Source organism: Pseudopodoces humilis, chromosome 3, assembly GCF_049639895.1.
Source record: "Pseudopodoces humilis isolate 2021_Gansu_Grassland_sample_001 chromosome 3, ASM4963989v1, whole genome shotgun sequence".
Classification (NCBI taxonomy): Eukaryota; Metazoa; Chordata; class Aves; order Passeriformes; family Paridae; genus Pseudopodoces; species Pseudopodoces humilis.
Genome location: NC_142202.1, coordinates 90,266,098 through 90,282,887, shown reverse-complemented (window position 1 = coordinate 90,282,887; position 16,790 = coordinate 90,266,098). Strand labels below are relative to the sequence as shown.

Below are 16,790 nucleotides of genomic sequence, written 5' to 3'. Positions count from 1 at the left end.
ATTTAATCCAGATGCTCCTTTGGCTGTAAAGGGTAGTCCATGAGCATATTAACACCATTTCCTCTTGTGCATTCCACTACCTAAATCAACTGCACAGGAAAAAAACCACTCCCTGATGGCCAGACTTATACACTTATATACATAGAAATATATAAACAGTGCTGTGCAGATACTGTGTATTTTTACTGTTTTCTTCTCAGAAACCATCATCAAAATCGCACAGCACAGGATACATCCCACACTTACTATTAGGCAGTAAAAGTTAGGAAAATGAGCTTGTGCTTAAAACCAGACTGGATGAGTTATTGCTAATAAAGCCCAGCAGTAAGGGTTACCCTGCACTGTCTTAAATGCCTCAAAAAAGAGGAATGTCTGCAGCTAGGCACCAGAGTATGATGTGGACAAAGTCTACAAAAAGTCTAAAATTACCAAAAAAAAACCCCTCAGTGTGTTTGTTATGCACGTGGGATGTGCTGATCTCTTGGTGGTTGCAAGATCCTGCTGAAGAGATGACCATGTTTTCCAAGAGCCTTTCAGTGAGGGCTCTCCCAAGGTTTCAACATGTGGATTGAGGCGTGCCCAGCCCCGCTACTGGAGAGGAGAATGAAGCAGGAAGGCTTGGGTGCATTGCTGCCAGGATGGGGGGCTCAACCTTCAGGTCCTTTCTCTCATCCGAGACATCAACAGCAAAAGAAGAGCCTTTTCAAAGCAGCTGAGCTATGGAAAAGGGGCTTGTCCATATATCCGACTTTGAAGGTCTCAAACGGGTATCGCTCTCTGGCCGTGACTTGCTCCACCGGAGTTAGCCTGGAAACCGTGACTCGAGGCTGACGGGTTTATTTTTTCATGAAGCCAACGTTTACTTTGAGTTTAATCTCCCACGCGCATCCCGCTCCCGGGCCCGCCGCGGGGCTGCCGGTGCCTTGGCTCGGGTGGCCCCTGCCCCGCGGGCCCCGCGGCTGCCTGCCGGGCCGGCGGGCAGGGCAGGGCAGGGCAGGGCAGGGCAGGGCAGCGCAGGGTGGGCCGGGCCGGGCTGGGGCGGCGGGCCCGGCGCGGCCCGGAGAAGACGCTGCCCTTCGCTCCGCGGGAGAGGGCCGGGCTTCCCCAGTTCAGACAAGTCCTCGCCCCGTTCCCAAGGCGGCGGGTTTGGTGCGACACCGTCCTGACATGTTGTAACTGGTTTCCACACCCACCGCGCCTGAGAGCGACGGGAAGTACCTGCGATGAGCGCTGCGCCGCCGTGACTCGCCGCCGCCGCGCTCGCAGCAGCCGGGTCGAGCCGCCCCGCCGCTCCGGAGGCGAGACCCCACGCGGGGCACCGGCGCAGTAAGTGGGTCTCCCTTCAGTCTCCCCCGGGACGGGCAGGGGCAGGACAGGGCAGGACAGAGCTGCCCCCCGTCCCGCCACAGCATGCCGCTCGGCGCCGCGGGGCGCTCGGGCCGGGGTCGCGGGGCGCAGGCGGGGGGCGGGCGCGGGGGGGGGGCCCGCGGCCCCCCCGCTCCCCGCCGCGCTCGGTCCCGCCCGGGCCGCCCTGCGCAAGCGGCCCCCGCCGCCGGGCCGGGGGCAACACACGTGCGGTGTCTCCCGGAGGAGCGCCCGCTGCCCTTGCTTTGCCTGGAAAGTTAACTTTCTGGTCGGACAAAGCCATCCCCCCCGCCCCCCCGGATCCCCGCCGCAAAACAAGCAGACAAACAAAAACAGAAAAAGAAAAGAAGGAAAGAAGCAGGAGTGCTTGCGGTGTTGTTTTTCACTTGGATTTGATGGCCTTTGTATTCACAGAAAATGTAATTTCGTCAATAATTAAATAATTGCCTGTCACTGCTTAATGTAAGGTAATTATTATTTATTCTTGATACAATTCTGTAATAGAAAGGTTGGTGGAAGGCAGGTGTCATAAAACGCCTGTTTGTTCTGTTAAGGCTTGGTCATGCCAGGCCCTTAAGCCGTGGGGAGGCTCCTTGGCCAAGCCATGGGCCAGAGGTGCTCAGGTGGATGCCCCAAAAAACATGCCCGAGAGTATGCAACAACTTGCAACAAGCTGTTCCCGAGGTTTAAATTTCCTGGCAAGGTTGAAATTTTATGCAGAGTCTGTCAAAGTAGTCACATTTCTATTGGAAAAGAGATAAGGAATCCTGAGGAGGAGAACACCATGGCCAGGCCTTTGCCAAGGACTGGCTGTACGAGCCTGAGGTTAGAGCTGCTCCCTAAAGTTGCTGAATAGGAAATTTTTCAGATCCTGTGAATATTAGTATGGGAGGGAGGTTCCTTGTCTCTAGTACTAGCCTGGAATTCCTATAGAATATTGCATAATTTTCTTTAGTGGACATTTGTCATCTGCTGCATTTGTGAAATCTGGGATACTCTCCAAATCTTTCTAAATAAAGGCAGAGTTACTTCTTTCTCAGAGAAAGGTCTCTTCTTGCTGGCTTTCTGATAATGGCATTAGAAAGGTCTGAGCATGTTGTTAATAGAAGGACAAGACCATCACATCAATGTGGGATTCAGAATTTGTGTTCTTCAGCAGAAGATCCAGTTTGAGCAGCTCTATTGGAGTTTAAATTCAGTTTAGGCCATTAATGGTACTTACTAAAGAAGTTTTAAGTGACTGATCCCCATGTTCAAGCAGAGAAAGTGGTTGATATGCTGGGCTGGGATTGACAGACCAGGTTATTTCTCAGAGGATGAACGACAGTATTCCTGGTGCTGGTAAAATTTGTGAACATGTACATAAAGTGTGATAAAGATCTGTAAGCCTCCAGAGCTGGGCCTCATTCTGCACAACCTTGCTAATGTAATTGTTGACCTGAGGAGGACCTTTGAAGAATCAAGTTTATTATGCAGAAGTCACAATACATGGTTGAAGAAGACACCAAAACGTTTATTAAGAATTTTGTCTAAACCTCTGCATCTTTATCCAGAATTATATGGTTTCATAGGTTCAGTTTCTGCACAGTAGCTCTTACCTTCTAAGGAGAAAAATACCTGCGTCAAGACATCTAGAGCTTTTGTCAAGTATACCTGAAGCCATTGTTTTAATTTGGAAATTCTCTTTTGTTTCATATGAATGTGTCTCATGCTGATGTCCTTAATTTCAAAAACCAGGATTAAAATTTTTTTATTTGTCTCAAGTGTTCTGTGATTTATTTCCATGCTGGCAAATTTTACATTTACTTTCTTAAATTAATGTGCACTGCTTTAAGCTTCTTTTATAAACAGCACTTGTAAATCAAACATCAACTTCAAAGATCACTGTTCACTGTAAAATGACTGTTCTTGTTTGGAAGATGCTGCACCAGAAGCAGTTTCCACAGTTACTTATATGTATACTCCACTTTCAGCCAAAGTCTGAACATAAGTTGCTGTATTTGACCTATGCCACAATTAATTAATTCATTCTGTTCAATGAAAAGCCAAGCTATGTACTATACTATTGTGAAAAACAAATGAAAGAACCAAACCAAATAAAAGAAATGCATGTGAGGCAGAATATACATGTAATCATTTTTTTTCTTTTTATTTGTTCATAACATTCAATATTTGATATTGCACAATGTTGCACATTAAATATAGTCCTATTCCCTTAAGTTATTTTCAGAGGTCAGAATGAGAAGAAGAAAAAATCGTTTCAGACAGGCCTTTGAATTAAACACATTGTTCTTAACTGTATGTATTCAGTCAGTGGAAAAATTTCTATTTATATCCACTCCAAAGTAGTAAAAAGTTTAGAAATATCTTTCACTTGCCTTTGTAAAATCGTTTTTATTCTTACATGTCATAATGAGACTGACTGTGTTACTGGCAGTGACTAGAGAATGACTTGTCCTGGAGGGCCCTAAAAGAGGGGTGTGCTGGAATCTCAATGAAGTTGCCTGTATGACTGTTCAGACTTTAGAGAACAACTTGGCTAAGTATCTGTATTTTGTAGTCTTGGTTGTTCTTCGTTCTATATCTAAAATGTGTTGAAAACCTGATCCAGACAATTGGGCTGGGCCTGTTGTGACTGTTCTAATTTTACAGTATGTTAAGAGTTTAATCTTTGAATCTGTCTGTCTTGCCTGTACTGTGTGCTTAGTTCTCCATCACCTTCCGCCACAGGCTGTATCTGCATCTGTGAGAAGGGAAATGGTATCGCTTCTGTTTAATAACATTTCATTTCTTCTTGTGAGAGCAGTGTAGAATGAAGCCCTGAGTAGCTGTAAGAGGAATACATGTAGTTTTTAGTTGTGGGGAGAGCAGTCAGATCCCTTTCGTGTTCTGCTTTCCAGTTCACCACAAAGAGCTACTCTTGAAGCAGCCAGGAACACTCCTTTCCCCCAGGCTCGAAAGCAATCCTATCTGGGAAGATCTGCCCTGCTACTTGGCTGAGAGACAGGATTCAAATGGAATTATTCCATATGACATGCTGATGCCAGCTTCAGATCTGGATTTTTATTTCTTGGTCTTTTTTTAACCTCAGACTTCCCAAGTTCCTTATAAATCTTGGTTTAATTGAACATTTAATTGGTTTTTGAAGTATCAGTAGTTACGGAGATTTTTATTTTCATTCCTTTAGGTTAATATAGCTAATTTACGTTTCCTTTCGGGAAGATTTAAACTGTTCCCAACAGACAGTGGAAAGCAATTGCACTGTTTGCAAAAATATCTGGAAGGTCTTGATGGGAAGAGGGAATTAAGTTACATTTATATGCCAGAAATTAAATCAGAACTCCATATGACTATTTGCTATTATACTGCTATACTATTAATAAGGCTTGTAGGGAAACCCAATGTTAACTTTCAAGCTATTAAGCTTTTTCTAACTATTCTTCCTTCGTTGGGTGTTCTTCCTGCTTCTACAATCATTCTCTTAAGCTTCATGCCCTAGTCCTGAAGATGTGCTACCATCTTTCTATTTTATGTGGCTGTGCTGATGCTGCTGTCATGAAAACACCTCCCCCACCTTTTTTTGGTGAGTTACTGAGGGTTGCGGAAATGTGAAGGAAGAAGGACTGGGTATTTATTTTCTCTCTTTCTTAAATCTCCAGTGCACAGCACAAAGCAGCCCTCTCTGACCTTGTTAAATGAAATAAAGTACAAGAATGAATTTATAAAACATCAGCAGTAAACAACTGTTATTAATGTTAGAAAAAAAAAAGAAAAGAAAAAGATTAAAGCAGCCGCTCCTTTTGGCAGAAGGAATGAGCAGGGTGGAAACTAGACATCAAATTGCTGATTCAGAGTTTGATCCCAGATGTGGGAGGATAAATCTTTCTGGAGTTCCTCATAACTCACTGAAATGAGGTAGGCTAGTCCTGCTTGGGAGCAACAAATGGATTAGATCAGCATGGGAGAACAGATAGATAAGGAGAAGTACCTGGATGGTTTCAAAGAAGCCAAAGGAAAGAGATGCATTGCAGAGACAGTAACGCATCACAAAGTAGGAAGTTTTATTGGTTTCTGAAGTGTTTCTTTGGACAGTACTCAGTCAGTTGTTGCAAAGGGGGTTTTGAAACACAACGTGTGAACATGCATTGGGTATGTATTGGTGTTACTGCTATGGATGTTTGGTGTACCATGAGCTCTGACATAGCTTGTAATATCAGAACTTCCTAAAATCACTGAAATATGTGTTTAGTTTACTTTATGTAAAAGCTCTTTATCTATTCTCTTTAATATAATATTATCTATTTAATATTTATCTCTTCAATATTTAATTTTTGGCAATAGTAGTCTCTGAGCCTTTTCAAAATATTTTTAAATGCTTGGAAAATGCTAGAGAAAACTTAGAGCAACTTTACCAGAAAAGTATTGTAGTTAATAACTGTGTGCATATCATAGATATCTAGAAATATTCTTATTGTTTTCTTACTTATTTTCTCTTTGCAGATACATTTCATCAGCTCATGAATGGACACTTAAAAGACTTTATACAAAATACATGTGAAAATGGAAACTTCATCTTTGCTGTCCTCCTTACATGATGAATGCAGATCAGACAACTATATTGAACCTCATTACAAGGAATGGTACCGAATAGCTATTGATGCTCTGATTGAAGGAGGTTTAGAAGCCTACAAAGAATTTCTTTCCAAAGAGAGATGTTCGGAGTTCCTAGCAGATGAGGAAATTGATTATATTTTGAACAATGTTCACAAACTTCCCCAAAACACAATTTATTCCTCTAACCATGCCATTGATGACACCTCTTCCTCAGGGACGTACTGGCCCATTGAATCAGATGTGGAGGCTCCAAATCTTGACTTAGGTTGGCCCTATCTGATGCCTGGAATTTCTGGTGGCACAAATATTGATCTGCTTTTTCATCCACCACGAGCACAGCCTTACACCATAAAGGAAACTGTTCGGAAGATGATACGAGATGCAAGAAAGGTAAACATGAAAAATAATATTGGAAAAAAAGTGGCAATAGTAATGATCTAGTTGGTATTTTATTACAAGGCTTTTTTTTTGTTTTTACTTTTGTCCTGGCAGGGAAAAAAAATCATCTAGTTGCTCACAATTCAGTCAGAAGGGATTTCCCAGACTCAGATCTGTCCTTTGGTGTCACATGCACCAGTGTTATTAACCTTAATTCACAGGGATCAAGGGTTAATTGGAGGGATTAATTAATACTACCATTATAATGAATAATTACTGTTTTACTATAATGCTGACCAGTGCATGAGAAATTTGTACATAATCAGCATGCGTTTTCTTTGACCTCAGTTGAATATACATTAAGTGGTACAGTTCTGTGTAACTTTAGGATTTATGCTAGTGTTTCTCTCTTGCATCAGTGGGAGCATGCATTGGTTTGGCATGACAGACAATTATAAGAAAACGGCACCTGAGTGTTCATCCGACTCATGTACCTTGAGAGTCAGGTTTTGTGATTTTGGCATGTCCTTGCAGAAATCAAACTCAGAATGAAAAAAACAAACTAGGCAACAAGGAAATAGATTTTACTTGTGTATCTTGCCTTCATTTCTGATTAATGACTAGAAAACATGGAAATTTTTCCAAATGTACTTGTCTCCACTTAGGAGCACTTATATCTTGAGTTTTCTACAGCACACCTACCTTACACATTAGTGACAGAATGTTGTATGTACAAACCACTCTTGCTCTGAATGGGTCAGTTTAAAACTTAATAGGTTTTAAATTTTCAAAACAATGTCAGTTAAAAAAAAAATCAAAAAAAAGTGTTAGCATGCAGATCTGTTTGACATGGGGTCATAATACCTCTTTAAAAGGTACGACAGTTTTCAGAAGTATTTCTGGCAAGTATGTTACACTCAAATTTTCCCCATGGAATACAATTGTGTTTTGCATGACGCTATGAGCTTTAAATTGGTAGAATGGGCTATATCTCACATACATCTGTAAACACTACAGGGGCTGAAATACTCTTGTAAATTATGTAAATGTGCATAATAGAAATGGACTGAACAGGGCAGGGCAGGGAAGGACTGTGTCTTTTTATAATGTCTCTGCTATATTTAGATAAAGCATATAATTTGTTGCCATGATAGAGTTATCACTAGGCCTTTTATCCTACGGTTTATAATTTAGAATGACTGTGTGCTCAAGGAAGAGTTAATTAATTCTCTTCCTCTTTATCCCTTTCTGAGTGAGATTTGATGTTTTCTGTTTTGGTATTGACTGTGACTTGCCCAAAATACTCTGTGAACTGCAGCTCCTGACCTACCAATGTATCCACTATAAGGGAAATAACTAAAATACTGCTCACTCTGTTGAGAAGACCAGTTCTGCTTCAAGGTCTTGAAATATCATGAAGTTAGGCCATTCCCCCTTAGTTGCTCCTTGAATGCAGCTGTAGAAAAAAATTAGGTGTGATTCCTGCTTTGCTTTGGAAGAAGCTTGAATGCATAGTATGTTGGCTCCCTGATGTGCTTGTGTTGCTTCCACTTTTATAAAGAGGGTGTTTTATATGTGTCACTGTCAAATCTGACAGCTGAAAGGTTTGTTTAGTTGATCAGTGCAACCTCAACATAACAACCGTAACACTTTTGATACAGTGAGATAAATTGGTTGCTTCAGGGACCGGCAATTAAATCTCAGAGACACAGTGTTGTTCAGCCTCTTTCGTCTGCAGATGCGTAGAGAAGTTTAAAGTATTCCTAAGGTAAAATAAAGTATTTAAATCATGGTAACAGTAGGCAAGCCCTTTATAAACAGCCCAGCACACTTCTCCTAAGCCACTTAAAAAAATGTAGTTATATTAAGCAGGGTTCTTTGTTGTGTAGAAGTGGAGATGTGTAGTCTTGAGAATATTCAAAGGCAATGGGATAATGTTACACATGAAAAACAGAAACCTGTAAAGAATAAAACAGCAAATCATGTTCAGCCAACACAGCTCTAAGCAAAATCTATGGGAATTTCAGCCATCTTCTATGTGAAAATAAGCAGGCTGTTGGGGGTGGGATATTCAGGCCACTTGTGTTAAAGCACCAAGCCTGAGTTGAGTCTGAGTTCAGGCATTGATTTCCCTGGGCTACCTAAGAACTTGGTGAAGTAGGAAACCAGCTCCTATGAGGTCAAGGCAGAGAATGTTTCTGCACTGATTCACTCCATGAGGGAACCCATTTGATGTGTATTTATATGTATAAAGTATCCCTAAAATTCATGAAGGGGACTGAGCCACTTGAAACCTAGATGCTTTTGAATATTGGGATATATATATAAGGATAAGATGACATTGTTAGTGGACTTATTCTTGACCTCTTTCATGCTTGATGCATCACAGTGTCACTCCTTAAAATGATTATTATGTATGTTAATTTTGACCTTAAGAAGATGTTGTAAACAACATTAAGCAACTTGCTTGCTGACTGATTTTTTCCTGACTAAAGAGGAAAATCATTTGTAAGGCCATGCTACACTAGACAAAAACTAGTGACTGTAGAAAAGTGTTGTAATAAAATCTTGTCACATATTTCTTGAATACACAAACAGCATAAAAATTATACACATCACCTTCATTGAATGTACAGGCAATATAATGATGGAATTCTTACAGAAAAGGATCAATACTGTTAAATCCTAGAAAAATGAGCTAACCATTTTAAAGAGATGAATCTGTGCTTGTGATACATGTTTCTGAAGTTTTGTTAGAGCAGGGAAACTGTATTGTACACAGTATGGCATTACATTGTCACCTCTATACTGCAGCGCTTCTGTGGGATAGATGTGATGTTAGCAGAGTGCCTTAGGTCAAACCAAGATGTCAACAAGATGGGCTTACAGTTGGTGTAACTAGACCTCATCTCTAAATGATACAGCTTGCCAACCACCCTTCTCTGTCAACATAACCTGTGTTCACACAAGGAGGCTGTTTGGTGTGACTGTGTCAACCGGGGAGACACGAGTCTTTTTCACATGTTGATATAACCATGTGAGGAAAAAGCACTGCAAGGTCTGTCTGACCTTAATGATGGAGACTTTTGTAAACAAGCTGGTAGCCTTATTTCTCTTATGTTTTGGAGGCCTCTACCTTTAATCATTGGCAGGTTTCCGGCTTCTCTGGGGCTTGAGGTGCTCCTACAGCGTGACTCATCACGGCTGGGCTGTCTGAACAGCAACTGATAATGTTTAGCAGTTTTTACTGAGAAGATTATTCATCTGGGAAATGATATCAAGATTATTACTCATCTATGTCAGGTTGTTGTGGGTTGATGCTGGTTAGCATGAAACTTCCTTCTTTTAGTGCACTGTAACACAGAGACTTTGTTCTCTCCCTCTGTGACTTTTCGTAAGAGTTGCCTCAAAACCATCAGTTACAAGGCTTGTGCAGGTGTGCAATGACCCTCTTGTTCTATTTTCTCAGGTGTGATTGACAGGGTGAGGCAAAAGGGAAGGGACAGGACAGAGCACCAAAGGGACCTTCTGGCAGTGTGTTTTCCTCTTTTACAGTAGCTAGATTCCTCTGTCAACCATGGAGATGTTCCTACACAGTTTTAGAGAGAAGGTACAGTTCAGACTAGTATCCAAATAAGGATCTGCTCCTCTTGGAGAGAATTAAAATCTGTTTTTTAAAGAACCATGTTGTTTAGACAACCCAAGGGTTGCTGGTTTGTAGCACATGCCAGAAAAGACTTGAAGACTTTCCTGACATACTTTTGGGATTTATGATGGAATGTATGAGGTAGCACATTAATCAAAAAATATGCAATACTTCTCACTGATTTTATATTATTCAAATATACTAGTAGTCGTAAGCCTGGGTTCATGAAGTCATATAATTTTTTTTTTTAAAACATAATTGCTTAGAAACTTAAATAAAAATTTGAATGGTTAGTGCATTATAATTTTGGAAAATAAAGGCAGTTGTTTTTGCTGAAATACTCATGATTGGGGTTTTTAATGAGAAAAGTTGCAAAACTTGGACCCTTGGGAAAGAATTATGTTATACACTGTGAATCAGTGTAACTTATTACAAGTTATTAATCTTGCTGGACACACTGTAGGTAAGCACTTAGTCAAAAAGATTTTCCTTTGAATTCTTATGAGAGAGAGTTATGTGCAAAATGTAATGCCTGTGTTGTTTTCTAAAGCAGTGGACCTTGTCAGATAAAAACAGTTGATTCATTTTACAAATATATAAAAAGGAAAATATTTTCTTTTATGTTTGGGTTTTTTGTTGTATTTTGTTGTGTATTATTTCAGGCAAGAGTGAAAGTTTGTATTACAGAAAAAAAATATTCACTATTAATTCATTATTATTTGCTATTAATTATTATTCATTATTGTTCATTATTAATTCAGTACTATTAACTGTTAGTCTCGTTTGGTCATTAGTACTGGCTGCATTCTAGTATGAAAGAAAATCAAATTCTTACATGCTTATGTGAAGAGTAATGTTTCTGTACAGAAAAAAACTTGTAGAATATGGATGTGTTGAGCAATCTTTTATTTCTCTTTCACCAATACTCTTTGCCAACTATTTTAAATATAATTTGAACACAGTCTGGAACAATGATAATGAATTGTGCTTGTGTCAGTGCTTGTCTTAGCTCACTAATTGCAGCAGTTGAAGCAGATGAGAGAGGGGCTACACCTTTATGTATGTAAAAACCAGAGCAGTCTGCTGAATTCAGGGAGAAAGAATAGATAAATGCAGTAGTTGTCCTGCTCAGACATTTTCTCTACTATCTCTAAAGTGTGATAAAGTGATAATCAGTGGATATAATTTTTTAAGATGAGAGTAGCACATAGAAATACTTGGTTTCCGGCTGAAAACATATAGGCAGAATTTTCCCTGCCAAGATATTCTGCCCCACAAGGATTTCAGCAGGAGCCTTTTGGTTCAGCTGCTCTGCTGAAGGGTGAATTCATCATTAACTTCCTCTCAGCTTCTGTTAAAAGACTTCCTGATGGTTGAAAACCAACATGGCAGTCATGTGTATGGTTTCCAGGTGAAACATAGCTTTTAGTTTATGATAGATTTATTTCAGAAAGTGAAAATGCATGTCCCATTTTTTCTAATTGCACGGGGTACATACCATGTGTTGGAAGAGGACTCGTCTTGCTCTTGTTGCTACCCTGTGACAGTATTAATTTTCTGTCATCACAAAGTGGTGCTGCTCACAACAAGTAATTATTTCAGGCATCTTTTCTGCTTGGATTTGTCTTTGGAGTCTTCACACTATTTTACTTGCCTGTCCCCTCCTCTCCTTGCTGTCCTGCTCCCCCGATGTAGAGGAAGTCCCAGAGCAGTCACAGCAGTGCACTCACAGTGCAGGCAGAGAGGACTGACATCGATGGGACACATCTGCAAGCAATTTCATGATCTGGGAAACCTGGGACTTTTGTGAAATCCAATGCTTACGTGCTCTAAACATGAAACCCACAATTTTTCCTGGTAGCGCTCCTGTTACGTGGGAAGGATTCAAAACTGAAGAGCAAGCAGAATGCAAAGCCTGGGGAGTGGGAGTCTTTGAGAACGTAATTTTTAATTAGTTGTGGTAGTTTTTTATTCACTGGTTTCTGTCATTGCAAGACTTTTGACATCTTCAATACTTAAAAGATGTAATTAAATAATTTATAGGTATTGCCACTTCTATGTCAGAACTGTGCTAATGTGTTATCAAAATACCACACCTCTGTGATGAATTAGAAAAATGGAATAGGGAAGATTAAAGGCCAGATATTGCAGGCACCTGTATATCTTTATTAATGTCTGTCTAACTCACATACATATGAGAAGTAAGCATACACATATGCTTTGTAGCAATTTGTTTCATTAAAGCATTTTCTCTCATTGACATAAGTCTCTGTCAGTCAAAACAAAAGTGCCATTAAGAAGTCATTTATGCTTTTTGCACATTCAGTAGATTAAAGTGTTCTTTATCATATTCAACAATAACATTGTACTACATTATGCTGAAGCAATTACAGATCCAAATATGCTATAAATACGAACCCGTTGATTTAAAATAATTTTGCCCAGTCAGAATGCTTCTTTCAGTACCCAGACTAGTGTATTTGGGTTTTATCCCTCTTCATTTCTTGCTTGTCCAAAAAATATTGATAATGTTGGAGTGCTGGTTTTGGTCATCTGAATTTCTCTCCTGCAGAGATCTCTATTTTTCTTCAGCCAGGAAGCAATCTTGCCTGAAGAACTATAGCCTTAATCACTCACATTCATGAATCCATAAGCCTTTGTTTATCTTTTGCAGTTTTAGCATAGCTTTTGAAGGCATGATAGCTTTCCGGCACAGCCAGTGATGCTCTGAGTGGGACATATTTAGGGTAATTTTAAACTATGAATTTGGTATATATCAGAATTTGGAAACTAAAACAGTGTTATCTGTGGTAGAATTTTAAATGAGCATAGCTTGGTGTGCAGATACCCTCAGTACTGAAGCACTGTTTTTGTAACACACTGTGCTAGAATCTACGTAGAAAGTGGAGAAGTGCTGACAAAGCAAAAAAAGTTCAAAATTTCCCATTCTTCTGTTTGGAAGGAGTGGGATTGCATGCCAGTGAGCTACATGTATTGAGTTTCATCATACATCAGATCTGAGTACAAGTATCTACTTCACTTGTAATTATTTCAGAACAACTTGCTTAATGCTGCATTATTTTCCTTGAGGAGTGCTGCAAGTATTCCAGTACAGATGATAGAAGAGTCAAAGTACACTTTATTTATTTACCTCTCTAAAAGAAGTGCAGACCTTGACATAGATAGCTGTGTAGTCATGCCTTCCCATTTAGCCTGTTGATAAAGTATGTCGATAACCATTTTCTAATAAAGATACAATAAAATTGCAAGACAAGTTAAAGTCCACGGTTTCAGAAATGCTGTCAGCATGCCTGAGACCTCAGAGGGCTTTTGCTCTGTAAAACCCTACTGTAATTTAGCTTTGAAAGGAAGGAAGCATTTGCCTTCACAACCATAACTGGGTGTAACTGCTTGCTACTTGATGATGAGCTTGCTACTTTACTGTAGGATCTGCAGACATCCATAAAATGACTCACCTCAATAGAGCTGTTCAAAATAAATAATTGCAAGATCTGGCCATGGCTTGCTTGATCAAAAGTTAATAATTCTTCAGTATACAGTCCACTGATCAGTAAGCCAGCTGAATTTATAGCAGTGTTGCTTGCACTATAAATACAGAATTACAAGCAACCCAACTATCTGTCTCTGCTTTCTTGCCCTTGTTTGTCATCTTTTCCCATATCTTAGGTGTTTGTTTTCTGAAGCAGTTAACATTATGTTTCACTGCGTGTCTGTATATGGTACACGTTACTGGTGTCGTAGTCTGCCTGATTGGTGCCAGCCAGTACAGACAAACCTCTACTGCAATATAAACAGTAGATTCAGAATTTGTATGCTCTCCTTTATCCTTAGCCAGCAAAGAACATAACCAAACTGTGTGCAGTTCTCAAAACAAGACTATTGAGACAAATTGAGCATCAATTAAATGCATTAATTAATTAAAAGAATATAAATAATTATTTTTTTTAAAGTTATGAACGAAAAGTGTGGGAATATTGTACATTAGCAAACAATACTCAGAGCAAGTAGGGGCCATTTTTTATTTTCTTGCCTCTGTGGTTTTAGTTTTTGATAAGAATTACTGTTGTGCATTTGTAATTATGCAGAATAATTTCTGATGAATACCAGTACTTCTCTGATAAAAGCTGCAGACTGTAGCTGTGTAATGCTTACTTTTCAAATATATTTGTAAAAGCATGAAGCATATCTTAGCTTCAGATAAGGAGGGTGTGACACATACAGGGTGTTCTCATACCTTATCTGGGAGTGGGTTATCTTAACCAGTTCTGTCTCTTGGTCTGGAGTGCTCATGCTGACTGCCCAAATGTACAGTGTGAGGGAACCGAACAGATTCCTCAAAAACAGGCTCTGTGGTGATCCCTGCTTTCCCCAGCAAGGAGTGTGGGCATGTAGCTGCCTTCAGAAAGCTTCTTGGTACATCTTTTGTCCAGGGATTTTTGCTAACTGCAGCACCAGATCTCAGGCCTTTTCACTTCTGCCAGTGATCCTGCTGTCGGAGACAAAGCTGGGTGATAGGATAATAGGAGAAGTTATGCACCATATCTCTTAGAGATGAAAAGAAAACTTTGAGATCTGCATCATCCACTAGCAATCAGGCTCACACAGTAGCACAGGGTTGTGTGTTCAGGTAGACAAATAGGTGTGCCTTCAGTTCAGATGGCAGATATAACATCTCAGCCTTATTTTCATGCTGTTTCCTGGAGCTGCAGGCACTCTTTGCCAAGAAGGCTGCACTTCAGCTCAATAAATTCCCGTTATGGCTTAAGCACTTGGTAATGCTCTAAGACATCACCTTTGAATTCAGGTGAATCTGAGTGTCATCAGCCCACAGAAGGCATTGTAGTTAGTGTTTTTCTTTAGGCTTTTAATGCTTGATAAGGAAGAAATAATATTGAGGATGAGATTAAATAACCAAAGGAAAATTATGGTTCCCAGTGGGACCTTCCTCAAGAAGTGCCAACTAAGGGACTAAGCTCTTAAGCTGTGCAGAATTCCCTGCCAGTGAGTTGTGCCTTCTGGTAAGAGACATCAGAGGCAGCAAACAGAAGTTACAGTGTCAAGCCAGCAAAACTGATTTGCTTCAAATGCCACGGACATGCTGCTTGTCAAAGCAACCAGGTCTGCATCTAGCATGACAGAGCACAGTAATAGCTGAAGCTGTCTGCTGCTCTGATAATTTCCTGTCACTGACTAATGGTGGATTAGCACAGGCATGCAATAGCTGCCTGAAAAGTCACTTTTAAGGGTGTGGGGTTTTTTTTAAATAATGGGCAGGCTCATGTGGCCGCACAGAATGTGTTTGATAGAGATCAGTAACCTTTGCTTGCTGAGGATGGGCCAAAAATACAGCCAGCCTACAGGTCTAACTTTCACAGCAGTGTGTACGCTAACAAGTCTATGGAAAGTTGCTTTAAAATGTAACAAAAGTTATTTTACTCAATGGATATTCTTTTGAAATGAGAAGACTAAGCATAGAGATGAAACTGGGGACTATGACTGATTCTTCTATATATTTATTTATTTGCTATCACCCTATTTAATGTTTTAGCATAACATGAGCACCACTAATCTCACTGTATTTTGTAATGGATTTTATGATGCACAAAATGATTACAGTAATACCATCATCTATTCTGTTAATGAATTGTAGATTACTGAGTATCAGTAAGCCACCAGTGTCAGAAATCTCATTAGTCAGACGATTTAATTTCTTAGGCATGAGTTTAATGATGAAAGTTCAGTCCAGATTGAAGTGCCATGATATGATATTGCAATCACCCGTTACAGGATTTCTATGCCAAGTAAAGGCTCTGTACTTCATCTTGAAGTTAGAGGAGTTAAACAGTGTCTTTGCAATGAGTTCTTGAGAGCTCGGGAAGCTCTTCTGTGTACACACCAGAGCCTTTCGAACCCAGAGCTCCAGGTGCTTTTTGGAGGAAGGAGAGCAAAGGAAGGAAATGATGTGTTGGGTATTGGGTCTTGGGTGTTAGCAAAGAGGCATGTCAGAGGAGCAGGGGTCCTACCAGTCCTTTCAGTTGATTCTTGTTAGAAACCAGTACGGCAACTAAACACTGTTTAGACCTTCTGAGGGACCATAACACTCTGGAGCCTTCATCAGGGTGAAAATGCTGGAGGCTTGAGGTTCCTGGAGTCTTAGAACATCATCATGTGGAAGGGGACAGCTTAAGACATACAGAAATCTTTGAATCAGCTGGGCTCACTCTGTGGTGGTGAGCATTGATCAGAAGTAACTCCCTGAGAATCTGTATCAAAGGGGTAGGAGGTAAAGCATGAAAGTTGTGCACGCTGAAGTGACCACACTTAGAGTATGACAGGAAACCATCATACATACACTTTTGGTCATAGTTCCTCTTTCCTTTCCCTTCCTCTTTGCCCTCCTCTCCAGCTCTATCCCTTGGACAGCCCTATCTCCTCTGTCCTTTCTCTTTTCACTGTGCTCCTCTGACAGAGGTGAATGTTTGCTGCCTGCTCTAGACACTTCTGGCATCTTTCTGGGAAGCAGTTCCAGGTATGACATCTGGGAATAATATCTCCCTCTTAGGTCAATAAAGAAATGTGGCTGCCCTGGAGGGTGCCAGTCAGCAGACCTGAAACAGCACTTGCAGTACAGTGTTTGTATCTTTTCCCCATCCTCTGTCATTCCCTGTAAGAACTTGGAGAACACCAACATGATGTTAGAAGCACAGCAATGCTTCTGAATTGCTTTTTGAATTTTATTGCCAGGTTTCTGATTTTTATTATAAAT

The 16,790-nt window shown here is 40.3% G+C and overlaps 1 protein-coding gene across 3 annotated transcripts in view; it reads left to right on the top strand.

Moving 5' to 3' along the window:
- Window positions 1-1,166: 1,166 nt before the first annotated feature.
- Window positions 1,167-16,790, top strand: part of SACK1B (scaffolding CK1 anchoring protein B) — a 55,134-nt gene continuing 39,510 nt past the window's right edge. For 2 of the 3 annotated variants that reach the window (XR_015772273.1, XM_088053562.1), the window contains exons 1-2: window positions 1,167-1,326; window positions 5,866-6,369. Coding sequence is in view for 2 of the 3 variants with exons in the window: in XM_088053562.1 (XP_087909688.1) it covers window positions 5,926-6,369 (444 nt within the window). In the remaining variant the exon portion in view is untranslated. Of the gene's footprint in view, window positions 1,327-5,378; window positions 5,515-5,865; window positions 6,370-16,790 lie in introns of those variants that run through there. The other variant, XM_088053563.1, reaches the window with a different exon arrangement.